The 21,942-nt window shown below is 49.0% G+C and overlaps 1 protein-coding gene across 2 annotated transcripts in view; it reads left to right on the forward strand.

The window, feature by feature from the left end:
* DNAH17 (dynein axonemal heavy chain 17) overlaps positions 1-21,942 on the forward strand; it is a 14,992,541-nt gene that overhangs the window by 7,158,352 nt on the left and 7,812,247 nt on the right. For both annotated transcript variants that reach the window (XM_085617470.1, XM_085617471.1), the window contains 2 exons: positions 11,872-11,999; positions 12,124-12,272. In XM_085617470.1, coding sequence (XP_085473596.1) covers positions 11,872-11,999; positions 12,124-12,272 — 277 coding nt within the window. The remainder of the gene's footprint in view (positions 1-11,871; positions 12,000-12,123; positions 12,273-21,942) is intronic.

Below are 21,942 nucleotides of genomic sequence, written 5' to 3' on the forward strand. Positions count from 1 at the left end.
CAGAGTGCTTGGTAACATGTGAGATGGTGCTCTAGCATGAGCTGAGCCTGTCTGCAGCTTTCGGAACCATGTACTTATAGCTGTTCTATGATATAGCCTACCATATACTCTTAAAGTGCCTTATAATCTTAAACGGTTATGGTAACTATGGTTTGGCTTTATCAAAACATGTCGTGTAAGGTGTCTAACACTTTGGAATAATACCCCCATCTCATTTCTGGGGATGAGGATATTATCCCTCCCTTCTAGAGGGAGAAGACATGTTGTAACATACTTACCCGGTTAAAGTTAACCAGAGCCCCAGCATCACAAAATGGATGCTGCTGCCACAGACGCGAGTCTGACCTCCTGCTGCTGGGAGTGATCCCGGCAAGGGAGGCTTGGACAATAGGTTTCCTGTCTTGGGAGGTGCGAGCACCACCCCAGACAGGCCTTAGTGTATTGGGGCAGGGAGGGATGAAAAGAATGAGACATGCCTGGGGCACATAAGGTGTCCCGTGCATAGTCCAGTTCAAACCGGTGCTGGGGCACTCCAGCCCCAGTCCAGGCGCGAAACTGGACAAAGGGAAGGGGGTGTAACCACCCCCCTCCCAGGTCCCACCCATAAGGCGTGACCTAGCAGGTAACCCAGCCCCCCAGATTAGTATAAGAGTGGTAGCTGGGCCCCAGGAGATTAGATTATCCTGAACCTGCAACTTGAACAGAAACTCTGGACCTTCGACATTCGACGAAAGAAGAAGACTGAAGAATCTCCCTTGTGGCCAAGGAGTGGCTACCCTGTGCAAACAGGCACCATCAAGAGACTACCCTTTGCTTTGCTGAAGTTCTACGAGGGACCGACTGCAGAGCCCGACCAGAGCCTTGACTTCCAGACTTCTCCGACCCTGATCCACATCCACAGCCGAGCTGAGATCCGTGGAGGCGACGAGAGACGTGGGAGCGGCTACCTGGGAAAAGTGGCTAGTATCTTCCAGCGCAGCTTCTGAGGCACCCTCGAAGTTGTGCACCGGGGATTGAGAAGCCCCAACCCCAAGCACCATCTGCACCGAAGATCAGCCCCCCACACTCCACGAGTCCTGCGTGGGGCCCTTCTGCATTTTCCTGCTTGCCGCGCCTGTCCGGTTGCTTGCCCGTTGGCTAGTGGCCTTTGTGACGACGCATCCAGAAATCTTCACTGCTGGTTTGGCTCCTCCAGGCTGGCTCCCGCTTCCCTGCAAAAGAGAAGCACCCCAGACCTTCCTGGTCTGCACCAGAAGCAAGTCCTCCGTTCTTCGTGGGTTCCGCTTGCCAAGGCTTGGTGAGTCCTAGTCCAACTTCGACGCCGCCGGCAGCAAGAGCCTTCGTGGGACAGCTCGCCTCCTGGTCCTGGTCGTCCTCGACGTTTCCTGGTCCTCGTGGCTGCAGCGACAAGCTTCACCTTCACCTGCAATCTTCACGACATCGCCTGGTTCCTTCCTGGTTCCACGTGGTCACTGGCTAGTGACCTTGACTCTGTCCCTTCTGCTTGCAGGTCTCCTCTCTTCTTGATCCCAGCCTTGGGATCCACCGGACACTCTTCACTGACTGCCTGTCAGCATCTTTCCTTCAGGCATCCATAGAAGTCCACGACGAAACCCGACGCAAGTTCACACCTATGCACCCGCAGCCTGTGGGCTAGGTAACTTGGGTACCTCGGTGCTCACAAGGGTAGTGACTATCCTAGGGTCTAGTTTCCGAGTCTCGACTCTCTAGCTGCTTCAGAAGTGTCCTTAAACTGTTAATTTCTAACAACTACTATTTCTATCGACTTTTACGCATTACGCGTGAGTGTTTCCACTCTGCACCTGAATCCCGTGGGCCTCCCACTTCCTAACTATTGCTAGTGTAGTGTAGCCCCAGCGATTCCCTAGGCCTAGGCCTATCCAATTTCCGTGACAGTGGTCCTTATACCACTTCTTTAGTATATGGTTTGCGTGGCCCCTAGGGCCTAACTGTATTACTTACCTGTGTGACCAATGTATGCATAAGTAGGACTGTGTTGTACTTACCTCTAATCTCATAAAGAGTGCTGAGGGTTTGACTAGAATAAATACACTTTATTTTATATATATATCTGTTGTGGTGTCCTTTCATTTGGTATTCAAGGGATTATATATGGTATCACAGCTGGCTTCACATGCCATTCAGAGTTTAGCCTAAGACTGCTCTTGTCCATGCTACCGCTAGGATAGCTGGTCTATAAGGTTGACTTTACAACCAATCACCATAAGGGTTGTTTGGCCTGATATGAGGTGTACACTAGAACTAGTGACATCATACATCAGGCCAACTTCTCACAGTGTGGACTTGACACCACGGACTAACTGGGTCGGGCGATTTCCACCACGGTGGTGCTTGGGCGTCACGCCTGGCTGAGGTCCACGTCATTTTCGGGGGATGTCCAGAGTTCCCTCATGGACATGCCTTTTGATGGCACTCGCCTTTTTGGTGAGAAGGCGGACAGTGCGCTGGTTCGGTTCAAGGACTCCCGGGCCACGGCCAAGTCCTTGGGTCTTTCGGCCCCGCGGCCGCAAACTTCCGCCTTTCGTCCCTTTCGTGGTCAAGGAAGGGGCGCGTCCTCACGCCCGCCCAGCCACCGGCCGCAGAACCAATTTGCACGCGGTCGCGGACGTGGATTCCGCCGAGGCAGTACTGGAGGTCAACGTGCTGGTCAGTCCACATCCACCCCGGCAGCATCCGCCTCAAAGCCCTCCTAGTCCGAGCTTTCAGGCCCATTCCACGCCAGTGGGCGGCAGAGTTCGCCATCACCTGCTCCACTGGCGCTCCATCACATCGGACAGGTGGGTGCTGCAAATCGTCCGAAGGGGCTACTCCCTCCCCTTCGAGACGACCCCTACAGCCATGCCACCGCAGAACCACCGTATGTCGGGGGATCATTTGCATCTTCTACGAGAGGAAGTTTCGGCCCTCTTGGCCAAAGAGGCCATCGAGCGTGTTCCTGGTCCAGAAGTAGGTCGTGGTTGTTATTCCCACTACTTTCTGGTTCCCAAGAAGGGCAAAGGGGGCCTACGCCCGATCTTGGACCTCAGGAGCGTCAACAACTTCCTCCGGAATGATCGGTTGAAGATTGTCACTTTAGCTCAGGTTCTGGCTGCCCTAGACCCCGGAGACTGGATGGTAGCGTTGGACTTGCAGGTCGCTTATTTCCACAGCCCCGTCCTGCCGGCCCACCGGTGTTACCTGCGGTTCACGGTGGGTCAGGAGCACTTTCAGTTCACCGTGCTCCCCTTCGGCGTTACCAGTGCCCCTCGAGTGTTCACGAAAGTGATGGCGGTGGTCGCAGCTCATCTGCGCAGATCGGGGGTTCCCATCTTCCCCTATCTCGACGACTGGCTGTTGAAGGCGGGCTCGCCCCAGCAAGTCGTAGCCCACCTCCAGACTACGGCCAACCTCCTGCACTTGCTGTGGTTCTCCATCAATGTGCCAAAGTCGCACCTGAGTCCCTCCCAGAAGCTTCTTTTCATCGGAGCGGTTCTCGATTCAGCGCAGTTCCGGGTCTATCCGCCGGAACAGCGGGTCCGGGACATTTAGGCTCTGATTTCCATCTTCCGGCCTTTGTCCTGGGTTTCGGACAGGTTGGTGCTGCGGCTACTGGGGCTGATGGCCTCCTGCATCCTGTTGGTACCTCACGCCAGGTGGCGGATGCGGGCTCTGCAGTGGGACCTGGAGTTTCAGTGGGCCCAGCATCGCGGCAACCTGTCCGACCATGTCCTGATCTCGGAGGGCACTGCGAACCAGCTGCTGTGGTGGCTCACGAATCGCAATTGGGTCAGCGGCAGATCCCTCTCCCTACCCCAACCGGAGCATGTCGTAGTGACGGATGCATCCCTCCTGGGATGGGGGGGCCATATGGGAGAGGCGGAGATCAGAGGACTCTGGTCTCCGGCGGAGACTCAGCTCCATATCAACCTATTGGAGCTGAGGTTGATCCGACTTGCACTGAAAGCCTTCGTTCCCTCTGTCCGGGGAAGTGTCGTGCAGGTGTTCACGGACAACACCACCGCCATGTGGTATTGCAACAAACAAGGCGGGTGGGGTCGTGGACCCTTTGTCAGGAGGCTCTGTGCCTCTGGACATGGCTGGAGATCAGGGCATCACCCTGGTGGTTCAACATCTGACGGGCTCTCTGAATGCCAGAGCAGACGAACTCAGCCGCCGGTGCATGATGGATCACGAATGGCGTCTAAACTCGGACGTGGCGCAAGGTCTCTTTCTGCAGTGGGGAGAGCCTTGGTTAGATCTATTCGCCACCGAAGAGAACGCCTCCTGAAGTCTGTGATGTCATTCTGGCGTCCCTCCACAAAGACGGTATACGCCTGCCGGTGGAACAAATTTGTGGCATGGTGCACAGCAAAGGCTGTGGATCCCCTTTCCGCCCCTCTTTCTGAGGTTCTACTCTTTCTTCTTTCTTTGGCCCAGCAGGGCTCTGATCTGGGCACCTTAAAGGATTATCTTGCTGCAATCTCTGCTTTCTTAAGGCTTCCTGATCAGCCTTCTCTTTTCAAGTCCCCTGTTGCCTCACGTTTTCTCAAGGGCATTACTCATATGTTTCCTCCGGTTCCATTCGTAATGCCTCAGTGGGACTTGAACCTTGTTCTTACTTTTCTGATGTGCGCTCCCTTTGAGCCCCATCACAACTGTCCACTTCGTCTACTGACTCTGAAAACAGCCTTCCTGGTAGCTATCACCTCCGCTAGGCGGGTGAGTGAGCTCCAGGCTCTGTCAGCTAAGCCTCCCTTCCTTTCGGTTCATCCGGATAAGGTTGTCCTCCGGACCCGTCCTTCTTTCCTTTCTAAAGTCGTGACTCCCTTTCACATCGGGCAATCGGTCACGCTGCCCACCTTCTTTCCGCCTCCGCATCCTTCAAAAGATGAAGAGAGGCTCCACCGTCTGGACCCAAAACGTGCGCTGTCATTTTATTTGGACCGCACAAAACAGTTCCGGGTGGACGACCAACTTTTTGTTGGATATGTAGGTGCGAAGAAGGGTAAAGCTCTACACAAGCGGACCATCTCGCGATGGGTCGTGTTGTGTATTAAACTCTGCTATTCTTTGGCGAAAAAGGTCCCTCCTTTTGGGCTGCGAGCCCATTCCACCCGGGCCACAGCGGCGACAACTGCCCTGGGTCGGGGAGTCCCCTTGCAGGACATCTGTCAGGCGGCGACGTGGACTTCACTGCACACGTTCGCCAGGCACTATTGCCTGGACAGCCAAGTCCGGAGAGATGGCCACTTTGGCCGTTCTGTTCTCCAGGACTTTCTGGTGTGATCTTGGTTCGCAGACCCACCACCGGGGTTGGTATTGCCGGGGTATCTATTCTAAGGTGAGGAATCTAACTAACGTGTTTCTTTCAGATGAACATGTTACTTACCTTCGGTAACGATGTATCTGTAAGAAACATTAGTTAGTTAGATACCTCACCGACCCACCCAGCCTCCCCGTTCTGCGCACCGACATCTAGGGTTAAGGTTCTTCCTTTCAGGGCCCTAGATTTTTTGGCACCAGTGTCGGTCTCTTGCATGGCTCAGCGTCCCTGGCGCGGAAAGCTATGTACAAGAACTGACGTCAGCGTGCGAGGGCGGCGTCTAAGTACTCCGACGACGTCATTCCGGCGCACAATGGCAACGACGGACGCGGAGCCGCAGACGACGCCTAGCGACGCGCAAGGGGTATTGCTACAAAAAACTTTCCGGATCCAGTCTGACGCCTGGGGATATTCTAAGGTGAGGAATCTAACTAACTAATGTTTCTTACAGATACATCGTTACCGAAGGTAAGTAACTTGTTCTTTAGGGGCTTTACAGGGGTGTGTGTGTTGGGACCAATGAGTCCCTTCCTTGGGGTGAGTACACCTCCTATTATGCCACCCTCCAGTGGGAGAGGGGCATGAGCCTCTTCCTAATTGGTTGGGTCACCTCATCTCCAAGATGGAGGGGGGCTCAGATGTGTGTTTCACTTCGCCCCATCTGAGGGGTGGGGTTGGCAAAGGTGGGCACACCTCTCCTCCTAGCTCAGTTTTCCCCCCGTTTCTATCACCCAAAGTGGGGGTCAAAACCTGTGGGAGCCATTTGCTGGAGGTAGAAAAAGGCAAGGACAGCTTACAAAGGCAGCAGGCCTTTGAAGCTTCCCCTTTCGTGGACCCAGCCCATCCTGGGGGAGGAGGCTTGACACCTCTGCCCAGGTTGGGATTTGTTTCTGGACCCAGAGAGCAGAGGGTCTCTACCAAGGGGTCCATAACCCTGCCTGGTGGTGACAAATGGTGGGCTGCCATTCAGGAACCACACCAGGGCTGGTTGTTTTTCAGGGGACATCTCTAATATGCCCTCTGTGTGCATTTTACATTACATCCCACAATGGTATCAGTGTAGGTTTAATCTGCTGAGAATTTTGCTACCAAACTTCCCAGGTTTCAGTGAAGCCACTATTAAACTGTAGAGTTCGTAATGACCAACTACCAAACCATATACTCTTTTTTGCTTTACTGCACTTACAATGTCTAAGAATGAACTTAGACACTGTAGGGGTACAGGGCTCATGCCACTGTACCCTCATCTGTGGTCAAGGGCACCCTGCTAGAGGGGTGACTTACCCAGGCCCTGGGGAGTGGATTGTAGGCATGGCACACAGGGATGTGTGCCATGTCGACTCTACTCTTTTCCCTGCACAAAAACACACAGCCTGCAATGGCAGTGGGTGGGTGTTAAGGTACAGGGCATCTAAGGGTGGTACAACAGGTGCTGCAGCCCTTAGAGGTCTTCTCTGGTCCCAGTGTCCTTGGTACCGTGGTTACAAATGTACAGCTTTGGGAAAGAACACAGGCCATGGGATCCTAATTGGCAGGGACCCAGGGCACACCAATTAAAAAGTGCATCATGTGTCAGGCAAAAAGTGAGGGGTAACCATGCAAAAAGGGGCACTTTCCTACAGTGATATCCTCTCAGATAAGACTTAATATATTGGGCTGGGGTGGGGGTGCTTGCCAGCGCCACCAGACTGCTTTGAAGGGCACATTTTGTGCCCTCCTTGCATACTCCAGTTTGAGCCAGCTCAGGGAGCCCTTGGCTCCCGCACTGGCACGAAACCTGACAAAGTACATGGGAGAACCCTCCCTTCTGTCAAGCCCCTCCTCTGGGAGTGACCCAAGAGTCATTCCAACTATTTCCCTAGGGTACTTAAGGGCTTACCTGTGGGTGAGTCCTTAGATTCGTCGTGGGACAAGACTCATGCCTGAAATCACGTCACTCTTCGACCGTCTGGACACCTGGACTTTGCCTGGAACCGAGACTGCAGCAAGGAAGAATCCTGCTGCTCCATGTCTCGCTGTTCTGCAAGTCTTCTTCATCGTTTGTGTTTGTGCTTCTTCCAGGATCTTCAACAGACCTGTGAGCATCAAGAACACCCTATATAATCTCCCTTGGAGTGAAGGAGTCACTTCCCTTGAGGCTTGACCTGTTTTCTCCGCAATTTTGAGGCCAGTTCCCCTAGTTGGAACTGTTGTGATCAAACCCCTGTATACTTGCCATTGCCAAGGCTTGTTGGCTCTGTAGTCCACAGATCTTTGGGCTACAAGAAGCTCCAGTCCTAAGCATCTCTTCTTGCCAAGTACTGTGTCCTCACCATATCCTCTGCACCATGGGCCTTCCTTCTTGGTGAGCTGGTCAAGGTCCTCTTGCGATTCCTGTGCCCTTGGCCTGGGGGTCCTCCTGAGGGGGTTCTTCTGCTCTATTGAGCTTCCCTGCTTCCTCAGAGCGTACTCTGACTATGCTGCTTGTGGTAAGCCCCTTGAACTTTGCTGGCCCCAACAATGCTTCTTCTTCGTTCTCCACGCCAGTTGCGGCTACCAAGGCGTGTTGGTGTTCCTGGCAGACACCGACTCTCTGGTGTTGGACTTGGCCCTTTTTGCAGGGTCATCCCTGAACTTTTTGCCTTCCTCGTGTATTTTTTCTGACCTGTTGTTGGCTGTTTTATGACTCTGGGCACTTTACCACTGCTGATCAGTGCTAAAGTGAATATGCTCTCCCTATTGTAAATTGATGTATGAATTGGTGATTCCATAATTGGCTTATTTGGTTTACTGTCAGACCCAGGGCTTGTAAATCCAAATGCTGCTAGTGGGCTTGCAGCACTGGTTGTGCCACCCACTGAAGCAGCCTTGTAAAGTGTGTCTAAGGTCTGCCATTGCAGAGCCTGCATGCAGTCTGGTACTGTCATGCTGACTGGGCAAGTGCACCCACTTGCCAGTCCCTAAACCTTCCCTTAACTTCATATTAGTCACCTCTATGGTAGGCCCAAGGGCAGGGTGCATTGTAAGTATAAGGTAGGACAAGCCCTGGTGGGTGTGGCATGTCCTAATAGTGAATTACAGCCATTTTCGTTTTTCACTATTGCAAGGCTACCTGTTCTCCATAGGCCAGAATGGGCTGTTAGAATTATTACATTCTATGATCCTAGCAGACTCAGAGAACATGGTAGAAATTCGAGTTTAGTATGCCTGAACTCAGAATAATAAAATACATCTTTTAGTAAAGGTTATTTTAATATTCTATGTTTGCAAATACCACTTTTAGAAAGTTGGTATTTGTATGCCTAACCATTTCAGCCCGCCTCTGCTAGGATGTGTACCTGCTGTCTGGTTTCTGTGAGTGACAGGGCTGGGGAATTCCAGGAGACAGGCTGGGGCAGCCCGGTGGTGAATAGAGAGATTTACATCCAGATGGGTGGGAGGAGTACACCTGGAATCTGAATAGGACTGTGCCTTTCCACCACAATGCTGGCTCCACCTCCTGTGGAGTGTCTGATGTCTCTGCCCTGCACACTGAAAGAAAAGCCAGAGTCATGTCAACAGAGTGCTCCAGAGCTGATTTAAACTAGGCACATGCCTCTCTACCCCAGAAGAACAAAGGATTTAGGGGTATAAGTATTGGGACCCTGCTCCCAAGAAATTAGATCCAGATTTGCCAAGAAGAAACCTCTACCTGAAAAGAAGGAACTGGGAAAGCTGAAGGAGGAATACTGTCCCTGACCTGGGGAATTGGCCGGCAGTGGTTGCCTTGCTGCTGAAGGAGAGCAGAATGACTCAAAGACTTTATTTTTAACTTGTGCCAAAGATCTCCAAGGGCTTGTGAGTGAGCTTGCCCCCTGAACGAAGTCCCAGGACCAGTGGACTTCACCCGCCTTGAGGAGAGCTGCTGGAAACGCTGTTTTCCCCGTAGCGCCGAGGCAGGGAGCTGTATGCGCCTCGTAGGATCTACTCAAACTCTGTGAAACCCCGTGCCAAGCCGTCTGCCCCAAGCAACGCGACTCTGAGCCCAACGACCCGCACAAGCGCCGTCAACGAGCTGTAGCTCGCACCGTGACAGGGGGACCACGCACCGCACTTCACTTCACCCCTTCGAGCCACACTGATCACCGCGCACCCTGCCGCTGATGTCAAATCTGCAATCGCACTGACAGGTGGAGTACGCTTCGCCTATCCGCGTCGTACTAGCCGCCTCGCACCGCGCTTAAAGACTGAAAGGCGCCAGCTCCCAAGGTACAATTCGTACGCAGCAACGTAAAGAGATCGCACCGCACAAGGCACCGTCCCCTCAAACAACGCGGCTCTGAGTTCCAAACGACCCGCACTGAGGACGTCTACAAGCCGTAGCTCACACCGTGACAGAAGGACATCGCCGCGTACAATGCTTTCTTTTGCATCGCCCCGTCCGTGCCAGACACATCAAACTAAGGTACTGTGAACGACTCACACTGCATTTGTGTGCGCATCGGACCGGAGCGTCTGCTGCGCCGGATTGACTCTTTTGGGCATTTTCATCACCGTGAGAGGCAGACAAAGGGTGCGAAGCGCACAGAACTCTAGGATAAGCATTTTTAAACCAGAACTCTTTATTGCTGACAGTATTGTGGATTATTTTTGTCGTTAAGTGGTCTTGTGCTAAGTCTTACATAAAAGCTAAACAATTTTTGATATAATATGAGTGTGGTGTCCATTTGTGGTGTTGTCACTAAATTACTGAATGTGGTCACAAATGCTTAACCTACACCGCCTCTGAAATAAGCCTTGACTGCTCGTGCCAAGCTACCTAGAGGGTGAGCAGGGGTTATTTTGAGAGGGTAATCCCCTTGTCCTGACTAGAGGAAAGGGTCCCTGCTTGTCACAAGTACCTACCTGTGCCAACCAGACACCCCCAAATCTAACACCTGGTCACGAACATGGGACAGATTGTGCATGGCTCCTGGTCTCCCACAGCGTCCCCTGGCCCGCACAGCTGCAGCATCGTGGGCATTGCTCTTCCATGCCTCCTGGTCACTCCTGAGTATCATAGGCTGTTCCCTCTGCTAGCAGGTTCTTCACTTCCAGAATGCACATTTGGATTCCACCGGACTTCTTTACCTACTTCTCCAGAGGCACTTTTCTCCAAGTCTTCCATTGTCGTCTGCGGAGGTTTCCGCTGTCTCTTCACCCCTATGCACTTGTCTTCCTTGGAGTAGGTAACCTGGTCTCCAGGGCATCCATGGGTAATGTGGCTCTCCAACCTTCTGTCATCTGAGGGAATTCTTCAGGGTCCTCTGGGAAGGGTCCTTCTTCTGCAAAACTGCAACCACCATTTCTCCATTGAATTCCATTGGGCATGCAGCTGTGTTCCCACTCTGCACACACCTTCCGTGGGGTTCCTGGGTACTTACCTTGGGTGATTCCTTGTGTCCCAAAGCTCCTCTGGGTCTTCTGGCCCATATCCCATCCTCTCCTGCAGTTCACATTCCAGTTTATTAATATATGATTTGGTCTACCCCTGGAGATCACTGTTTTTTGCGCTTCTTACCGTATTGCAATTGAAGTATTATTGTGCAGTTGTGTTGATATATCCGGATAGGCGATATACCAATGTGTTAGTGAGTGTTGTGTAATAAACAGGCCTGAGCATAGTCCGCGGAGTTTCGCTATGGGGAACTCTGCAAAGTGACAAAAAAACTAAGTGGAGTTCGCGCTGATCTCCCCGCCGCTCGGGTAGAAATTCTACCCGAGCTGCAGCTTGCACTCACCAACTTACCGCTCAGCTGCACTCCGCGAGCTCCGCAGACCGCGGATTGCAGAAAACTCCGCAAACGGAGCAGAGTTCACCGCCCAGGCCTAGTAATAAATAGAAGTATATCAAGGAAAAAGTGAACATTCTTTTTTATACTTTTATATGAATGTATTTTGTGCTTTTACGGCTACAGCCAAAATGAAGATTTGCTTTTATTTATGTTGTTTTGGGCTTACTGTCCCTTCACAGGACACTGCATAATGATTAATTGGTCATCTATTAGACATGAGACTGTGCACCTACGACGGCTGCTATTTTTATGCACTGTATGTATTTATTGCATTTGCACTTTTATGGTAACGCAACCGAAATAAAGTATTTTGATGATGATGTAGTATTTTTATATAAATACAGTGTGGTTCTTTTATGTTTAACCTATGCTACATGATTAAACTGGTAAAACAAGCTGCTTAACACTCCTTCAAGATGAGCCTGAAGGCTGCTCTCAAGAGCTAATACTTAGAGAACTTTCTATGGTTCTCAAAGACCACATAAGGGTTGCCTGGATTAGTGCAAGGTGCATCACTTACATAAATTTGCACCATATACTAAGCCAGCCTCCTACAGAAGAGAACTAGGATTACATGTAAGTAACTTATCCTTCACTCAGAAAGGTTAGAAAATGTACAACAGTGTGTATTCCAGATTGTAAGCAACCAATTATTACTTAAATACAGATTGCGCTTTCTCAAACACTCTCTGGTGTACAGTTATTTTATGTAACCAACATGTTCATTCATTTCAGGTCTGTTTTCTTCCATAATGCGAGACTTAGCTAACATTACCCACGATGGTCCAAAATGGATAGTTCTCGATGGGGATATAGATCCGATGTGGATTGAATCTTTAAATACAGTCATGGATGATAACAAGGTGATAAATCCAAAGAGGCTTTTCGTTATCCTTGCTATCTTTTTTTAGTTCCTGCCAAACCATCTGAATTTTGCTTTTGATGAACTAGTATAACCTGTAAGTTTTACATTTTGTGATATTACAGGTTCTCACCCTGGCTAGCAATGAGCGAATTCCATTAAATCCCACAATGCGACTTCTGTTTGAGATCAGCCACCTGAGGACAGCCACTCCAGCAACAGTGTCCAGAGCGGGGATACTCTATATTAACCCAACTGATCTGGGTTGGAACCCGTGAGTAAATTAGTTTGTTGGTTGCATTCAACGTAATTCTATGAGTAGATTTACATTACATTATTCCTCATGCCATCTTTAATTAATGATCCTTTATCATGTTGTCTCTCATTCTCATCTCGGTTCTTATGATGTGAGGTTGTGTTTATGTCTGGGAAACAGAGGGCCTTCTTTGGCAATTAAAACTAAATAATGTTTAACTTCTGCTTTTTGAACTAGGTATATACCAATACCAAGCCATAAGGCCTAAAAAGAGTCTGGAATCTTGCTGAAACTCAGTAAAACTTGAACTCCTCCTGCTTCTAGCCAAATTTCATTTTCAGGTCTGTTTTTACATCATAGCTGTCTCCATGATGTATTGCTACCAGTGCTTTAACATTCATTCACTGGGCTATGGCTCATACATCATGCTATTGACTGTTTAACGCATTATTTTGTCTCTTATGTGGCACCTGCATTGCAGTCTGAGAGACTGTTTATGTCTGAGAAATACCATCAATCATCACACATTCTGATGGATACATTTGTCTGTGGATTTCTCACCTTATGAATACCCCCTGCACCAGCATTCTGCGGAAATTCTTTCCTAGCTCGCCCTCGTCGATGAGGACGTCACAAACGCAAGGCTCCTCTGGCGACTGTAGGAGAGTAGGATCTGCTTCACATGGGTACCCCCACTTTTTGCAGGTGTTTCACTGTTTTTCGACCTTAGTCTGGCTGTGGCCCTGCTAATCAGGACCACAGCCTAGCTGCTTCCTCTCTAAAATGGTTTGCATGTACATTAGGTACATATCTAATTGGATTCTGGAGTGCCTCATAAGCCCCTAGTATATGGTATACTATGTACCTAGGGCATAGGTACCTCAGAGGCCTAAGAAAATACTCCAGCCCCCACCAATGCCCCTAAGGCACCTGCTCCCCCTAGTACAGTTACAATTGGTGGTGGGAATACGCAGAATAAGGGTGTAGTAGGGTGGACCCTCGGTTCTGAGATGGACTCTGGCCTAGTCAGAGTAGCAACTCAGGCTGTGCTTGTCTGTGATGGGAGCATGGATATGTCCCCCTTTGTGAGTCCCAGTAACTTGGGCAAATACAGACAGCAGCCTTTAATCAATGGAGTAGAAGCTTGGGTATTCAGGGACACAGGAGCAAGTGTCACAATGGTGACAAAAGATCTTGTGGATCCTGGACAGATTATACTTGGTGAAATGTACCAAGTGACCAATGCTAGCAATGTCAGAACAGACCATTCTCTGGCAGTTGTTAACTTCTCCTGGTGAGGGGTAACTCGCCTTAAAGAGGTTGTGGTAGGTGCAGACCTACCAGTACAGTGCTTGCTTGGCAATGATCTAGAGACTTCAGCTTGGGCTGAAGTGGAGCTCAGGACACTTGCTGAAATGTTAGGAATCCCTGCACATGTCTTTGCTGTGACCAGGTCACAGGCTAAAATGTCAAACTGGACAGGCCCTGGATTCTGGAATAATGGACCAGGTGCCTCACAAGAGGAGGAGCACTAGGGTTAAGGCAGAGCCTTCCCACCTGTCTCAGGATACTGATCAGTCTCCTCAGGGAGATGATCTTGAGCCTGTAGAAGGAACTGTCCCAGAGGAGCTTGAACCTGACCAGGTTGAGTTCTTGGGGACAGGAGGCCCTTCCAGGTCTGATCTAAGCCAGGAGCAGAAAACCTGCCCCTCTCTTGGAACCCTCAGACAGCAAGCTGCTGATGAGGCTGCTGGGAATGCTAGTGGCACCCATAAAGTTTATTGAGATGATGGACACCTATACTCAGAGAGTAGAGACCCCAAGCCTGGTGCATCCAGGAGATTGGTTATACCTTTGAAGTTTAGGTGTTTCCTATTGACACTAGTCCATGATATTCCCCTAGCAGGACACCTAGGCCAGAACAAGACTCGGGACAGAATTGTTCCTTACTTTCACTGGCCTCACATGTCTGAAGACACAAAGGAGTTTTGTCGCTCCTGTGTAACCTGCCAAGCCAGTGGCAAAGCAGGTGGCACTACAAAGGTCCCCCTGATACCACTACCTGTGGTGGGGTACCCATTGAAAGGGTAGGGGTTGACATTGTTGGTCCCATGGATCCCCAAACAGCATCTGGGCACAGATTTATACTGGTGGTAGTGGATCATTCCACCAGGTACCCAGAAGCAATTCCCCTAAGGACCACTACAGCACCTGTAGTGGCAAAAGCTCTCTTGGTGTGTTCTCAAGAGTAGGTTTTTCAAAGGAGGTAGTATCTGACAGGGGTGCAAACTTCATGTCTAGTTACTTGACTGCTATGTGGAAGGAGTGTGGCGTGAACTACAAGTTCACCACACCCTATAACCCACAATGCAATGGTTTAGTTGAGAGATTCAACAAAAGCTTAAAGGGCATGATCAAAGGACTCACAGAGAAGCTTAGGCGAAAATGGGACCTTCTCTTGCCCTGCCTTTTATTTGCATACAGGGAGGTGCCTCAAAAGGGGGTTGGCTATTTGAACTTTTGTTTGGACACCCTGTCAGGGGTCCATTGTGTTTGGTGAAGGAAGGATGGGAGTTACCTCACCAGCCCCCAAAGCAAGACACAGTGGACTATGTACTTGGTCTCTGCTCCAGGATGGCTGAGTACATGAAAAAGGCAAACAAAAACCTTGAGGCTAGCCAGGAACTGCAAAAAGCCTGGCATGACCAAAAGGCTGTACTGACTGTTTACCAGCCAGGACAGAAAGTGTTGAACAGAAGGGAGAGGTTACTTATTTAGTAGACAAAGGTACTCCCAGGAGTCCCCGCAGGGTACTCCATGTCAACAGACTAAAGCCATATGTGGACAGGGCTGACACGGGCTTGCTCATGGCTACTGATGAGGGACAGGAGGAAGAGAGTGACCCACTCCCTGACCTCCTCTCAAAGAAACCCTGATGATGGGCCAGTTGATAGTGTAGCCTTGGCAGGCAGCCTCACTGCCCAGCAACAAACTGATTGCAGACAGGTGCTCAATCAGTTCAGACACATGTTCTCACTGACTCCAAGTCAGACTACCTGGTGCACTCATGAAGTGGACACTGGGGACAGTCTGCCTATGAAAAATAAGATTTTTAGGCAACCTGACCATGTCAGGGACTGTATCAGGACAGAAGTCCAGAAAATGTTGGATTTGGGTGTTATTGAACCCTCAGATAGACCTTGGGCTAGTCCAGTGATCCTTGTGCCAAAACCTCACACCAGTGGTGGGAAAAGAGAGATGAGGTTTTGTGTGGACTACAGGGGTCTCAATGCAGTCACTAGGACTGATGCCCATCCAATACCAATGGCAGATGAGCTTATAGATACTTTGGCCTCAGCAAAAGTACCTTAGCACATTTGACTTGACAGCTGGTTACTGGCAGATCAGACTAGCTGATGATGCAAAGCCAAAGACAGCATTTTCAACCCTTAGTGGGCACTATCAATTTGTGGTAATACACTTTGGTCTAAAAAATGCACCTGCCACTTTCCAAAGGTTGGTGAATACAGTTCTCACAGGTCTGGAAGCCTTTAGTACAGCATATCATGATGATATTGCTGTATTTAGCTCCACCTGGGAGGATCACCTGGTCCACCTAAGGAATGTTTTGGAGGCCCTGCAAAAAGCAGGCCTAACTATCAAGGCTACTAAGTGCCAGATAGGGCAGAGTCAGGTTGTGTACCTGGGCCACCTTGTAGGTGGAGGCCAGGTTCAACCATTGCAGAGCAAAATCCAGACCATAATGGACTAGGTTGCTCCAACTACCCAAACTCAGGTGAGAGCCTTCTTAGGCCTGACTGGCTACTATAGGAGATTTGTCAAAGTTTATGAATCAGTAGTGACACCCTTGAATGACTTAACTTCTAAAAGATGCCCAAAAGGTTCAATGGACAGCTAGCTGTTAAAAGGCATTTGATTTCCTGAAGCAGGCCATGTGCACTGTTCCCATTCTGCAGAGTCCTGACTACTCCAAGAAGTTCATTGTCCAAACAGATGCATCTGAATTGGGGGTAGGGGCTGTACTTTCACAATTGAATGATGAAGGTCAGGATCAGCCAGTAGCTTTCATAAGCAGAAGGCTGACCCATAGAGAGAAACATTGGTCAGCCATTGAGAGGGAGGCCATTGCTGTGGTTTGGGCTCTGAAGAAGTTGAGGCCATACTTGTTTAGTACTCACTTCCTTGTTCAGACAGACCATAAGCCCCTCTTATGGCTAAAACAAATGTAGGCTGAAAACTACAAAGGTGGTCCATTTCCCTACAGAGGATGGACTTTACAGTGGAACATAGACCTGGGAGTAACCATGCCAATGCAGATGGACTCTCTAGGTATTTCCACTTAGAACATAAAGACTCAACTGGTCAAGGTTAGTTTAATGTCCCTGCATTTGGGGGGGGGGGTGTTGTGTAGGAGAGTAGGCTCTGCTTCACATGGGTACCCCCACTTTTTGCTTGTGTTTCACTGTTTTTCGACCTTAGTCTGGCTGCGGCCCTGCTAATCAGGATTACATCCTAGCCGCTTCCTCTCTAAAATGGTTTGCATGTACATTAGGTACATATTTAATTGGATTCTGGAGTGCCTTATAAGCTCCTAGTATATGGTATACTATGTACCTAGGGCACAGGTACCTCAGAGGCCTACCAGGGGCTGAAGCATGTACTATATACTTGACGCTTTTTCGCTAAGTAACTTATGGGAACTGAAGGAAATAGCTGGGGAATTGTATGTGGAGAGGAGCGCTTTTTAAACTTTGAAATACTGCCTATTAATGTTTAAATTGGACTTACTTTTAACTCAGGAGCTGTGTTCAATGCTCCTTTAGACTTGCCAGTCACCGTGTGGGTCATCGTTCTAGTTGTTTTGTAAACGTGCCCCAACCCCCCCACGTGATCTTGCGTACTCTGACTCATTAGGAGCCGAGGACGCGACTGCGCTAGGACGCTTTTTCGCTAAGTAACTTGTGGGAACTGAAGGAAATAGCTGGGGAATTGTATGTGGAGAGGAGCGCTTTTTAAACTTTGAAATACTGCCTATTAATGTTTAAATTGGACTTACTTTTAACTCGGGAGCTGTGTTCAATGCTCCTTTAGACTTGCCAGTCACGGTGTGAGTCATCGTTCTAGTTGTTTTGTAAACGTGCCCCAATCCCCCACGTGATCTTGCATACTCGGACTCATTAGGAGCCAAGGACGCGACCGCGCTAGGACGCTTTTTCGCTAAGTAACTTGTGGGAACTGAAGGAAATAGCTGGGGAATTGTATGTGGAGAGGAGCGCTTTTTAAACTTTGAAATACTGCCTATTAATGTTTTAAATTGGACTTACTTTTAACTCGGGAGCTGTGTTCAATGCTCCTTTAGGCTTGCCAGTCACGGTGTGGGTCATCGTTCTAGTTGTTTTGTAAACGTGCCCCAACACCCCCCATGTGATCTTGCGTACTCGGACTCATTAGGAGCCGAGGACGCGACCGCGCTAGGACTCTTTTTCGCTAAGTAACTTGTGGGAACTGAAGGAAATAGCTGGGGAATTTTTTGTGGAGAGGAGCGCTTTTTAAACTTTGAAATACTGCCTATTTATGTTTTAAATTGGACTTACTTTTAACTCGGGATCTGTGTTCAATGCTTCTTTAGGCTTACCAGTCACGGTGTGGGTCATCGTTCTAGTTGTTTTGTAAACGTGCCCCAAACCCCCCACGTGATCTCGCGTACTCGGACTCATTAGGAGCCGATGACACGACCTGCAGCGGACGCGCGTAGCGGGCGCGCCCAGCGGGCGCACCATGGGCGCGCCTAAGGCAAGCCCGTCTTCGCCCGTTCGTGCCTGGACGGGGCCAGGGACCAGGACCCCCGCCGGTTTTCTTGGCGCCAACCTCACTTATTCACGCGATCACCTTTTGAGTTTCAAAATAGAAGCTCACCATAATTGTAAACATTCTATCAGTTGTGATTCCCCCCCCCTACGATGTACTAACTGTTGTTTCGGAACTGACCTCCTCCAAGGTAGACCCCAACACTTTTGTGAGGAAAAGGAATTTAAAATGTTTCTTCTTAATTGCCGTTCCCTCGCTAAACACGCGGTGGAAACCCATATTTTATTGGAGGATGAAATGCCGGATATTTTATTTCTTACTGAGACCTGGCTCGATAAAGATATGGATTATGTCATCACCCAAACCCTTCCTCCTCATTACATGATTCAGAGGCAAGACCGAGAGATCGGTCGTGGACGAGGTATTGCTATTATCTACAAGGAAGAATTTAAATGCCGGTTCTCAAATAGCCCTATACCTCATTGAGAGAGCATTTTGTTTTCAATTCAATTATCCCCAGTCACCACCTTTTCAGGTATATTACTCTATCGCCCTCCTGGCCCGACTGCTTCCTTCTATCAGGTCCTGATAGATAGTGTAACTAATCTGGCCAGCTCCCGACCCAATTTTACGGTTCTGGGAGATTTTAACATTCATTTTGATAAGGTGCAACATCCTCAAATAGTAGAACTCACTGAGGGGTTAGAGACCTTCCAATTTGCTCAAAAAGTTTCTGGACCCACACACAATAAAAATCATCTGTTAGACCCTAGTTTTTCCAACATCCAGTCTTTGACGGTGTCTCAACCCATTCCTCTCCCTTGGTCTGACCACTTCCTGATCCCTTGTTTATGGATTAGGCAGGAATCAAAACCATCAGTGCAGAACATAAAGAAGTTTATCCGTACCTGGACAACTCTCCCGTGGAATCTGTGGGAAAATGAGCTAGAAATTACTAGACCTACATCCCATCCCAACCCTATAACTGCCAATTACATCTTTAATCACTGGTTAGAGTCCTCGTTAGATAAAATTCTGCCCAAGAAGGAGTTACAGATGAATACCGGCTCCAAGAAAAATCCCTGGTATTCTCCAGAGCTCAGGAAATTTAGGCAAGAATGTAAAAGACTTGAAAGGCAATGGAGGAAAGACTTCTCTTCTGCTAATAGAGCCAAATATAGGAAAACCATTAGATGTTACAAAACTGAGATAAAATCCGCACAAAGTAATAACTACCAGGAAAAAATAACATCTGCGGCTAATTCCCCACGGGAAATCTTTCAGATTGCTAAATCTCTTTTGACAACTACCATTTCTTTACCGATTTTAGATAATGCCCAATCCTGGTGTAATCAGCTTGCAGATTTCTTCTCAGAAAAAATTCAAACCATCTATAAATCCTTCCCTCTGGAAAGAGATTTACAGCTGTGCCACCAAACGACTCCATGCAGGAAGAAGCTCTTCTGGAAGAAATTCCTCTCTTAGATGAGTCTGCTTTGTTTGAAATTTTAACCCATCTTAAATCAGGCTCCCCCTCTGATCCTGCCCCTCCTACTGTTCTTTTTAAAATCAGGAAAACCATCTTATCAGTTTTGATTGATCTCATCAATGCTTCGTTCCGTACAGGTATTGTACCGCCTCTGTGGAAAAGGGCAATGGTTAAGGCCCTGTGAAGAAGCCTAACCCGGATCCGGAAGACTGGTCAAATCACAGACCCATTTCCCTGCTCCCTGGTGTTTGTAAAATAGCTGAGAAGCATGTAAAATGTTGTGCTTTCCAGCTTTCTTTAAAATAATGACCGGCTTTAGAGTGCAGCAGGGTACTGAGACTGCGCTCCTGTCGGTGGTGAAGGAATCCAGGAAGATTTTAGATAACGGAGGCTGCGCTGCAATTATTTTACTAGACCTCAGCACAGCCTTCTACACGGTTAACCACTCACTCCTAATCAACCGACTCCAAGGTATTGGGGTGGGGGGTGCCGTATTGAATTGGTTCAGTCTTTTCTAGAAGACAGAGTCTTTTCAGTCTTTGCGGATGACTGCGCCTCTAGCCCAATACCTCTTTCTTGCGGAGTCCCTCAGGGCTCAGCATTAAGCCCCACCTTGTTCAACGTCTACCTGAGTTCATTGGCTAGCATCGTCACCCCATTTGGGGTGCAGATTGTCACCTATGCGGATGATACTCAGCTAGTCGTTTCTCTGAACAATAATGACAACTCAGGAGGGGCTCTCACGTCCTGTCTGGAAAGAGTGGCCAGTTGGATGGAGGCCTCTTATTTGAAGCTTAATGGAGCGAAAACGGAAGTTTTGCTTCTCGGTAAGTTAACCCCAATGAATATTGATTCTTGGTGGCCAGTTAGCCTTGGACCTTCACCTACCCCAAGAAAATCTATAAAATGTCTAGGAATTGTGTTAGATGCCAACCTTGACTTTAAGGAACATGTGCGGAAAGTGGCAGGTACTTGCTATGGGCTTCTTCGGATGATCAGGAGGATTCTTCCTATCCTCCCATTTCTGGCTAGAAGACTGCTGGTTCAGGCGCTTAACCTGTCAAGGTTGGATTACGCAAACGCCATATATCTTGGAGCCCCGCTGTTCACTATTAAAGTTCTGCAGACGGTACAAAACTGCGCAGCTCGACTTCTGTTGAATATCCCGAAACGCCTCTTAGCTAAATCTGCTTTATCCTCACTGCATTGGCTCCCCATTCGGGAGAGGATCCAATTCAAATCTATGTGTATTACACATAAATCCCTGACTGGAAAAGGATCTAGGTTGGTCCAGAATATGGTTCACCCCTATCAACCACAAAGAACCTTAAGATCAGAGGGCAAACATCTGCTAATAGTCTCCAAAGTAAATCGTACCAGATGTGGAGGCCGTATGTTCTCCCACTGTGTTGAAAAACTCTGGAATAGGGTTCCCTTTCATATTCGGTCACAAACCAACCACTGTCACTTTCGTAAACAGTTAAAAACTTTTATTTTTCCGTGAATAGTTACGAATGATTGAGTGTCTTTCTAGCGCGGGGATGCTTTTGGGTAACCAGGCGCAAAATGGAACCACAGGTCTGCTGCTGCAGCCTGGGTAAGGGTGTGCTTGCACCCCTTACAGTGGTATAGGCTACCTATATCCACATATATATACAGACACATATAAACCTATAAGCCACTCCTATGGCAGGCCTTGACAATCCTGAAGGCAGAGTGCTTGGTTTTGTGTGAGAGGGTGCCCAAGCATGAGCTGAGCCCCTCTGCAGCTTTCGGAAATCCTTCCTTATGGCTGTTCTGTGATACAGCCATACCATATACTCTTAAGTGCATTATAACCTCGCTGTAAATGCTAACTTTGGAATGGCTGCATCAAAACATGTTGTGTTTGGTGTCAAACGCTTTGGAATACTACCCCCCCCCCGCCAATTCTGGTGGCAGGGGTAGCATTCCACCCTTCTAGAGGGAAAGACATGTTCACACTGGTCAAACACGGTAGGACTTTCCTGAGCCCTGGTGTAGGAGAGTAGGGTCTGCAATCCTATGATCACCCAGATTTTTTTGCTTTTTGCTTCATTGGTTTACGACTTTCCCTGGCTGTGGGCCTGCCAATCAGACCCACAGCCTAGCTGTTCTCTCTCGAAATTAACACACATGTACATTAGGTGCATCCACTAATTGGAACTGGGCCGCCTTATCAGTCCCTGTATCAGCATACCACAGGTATCCAGGGCATCGGTGTACCCAGGGCCTACCAGGGGCTGCAGCATGTATTATGCCACCCCTGGATGGCCACCCAAATCTGACACAACTGGCTGCACGACAGCTGGGGCAAGGTGGTGTAATCACCCGTTGCTGTAGGTGTAGTAT

This window comes from Triturus cristatus, chromosome 7 (genome assembly GCF_964204655.1).
Source record: "Triturus cristatus chromosome 7, aTriCri1.1, whole genome shotgun sequence".
Classification (NCBI taxonomy): Eukaryota; Metazoa; Chordata; class Amphibia; order Caudata; family Salamandridae; genus Triturus; species Triturus cristatus.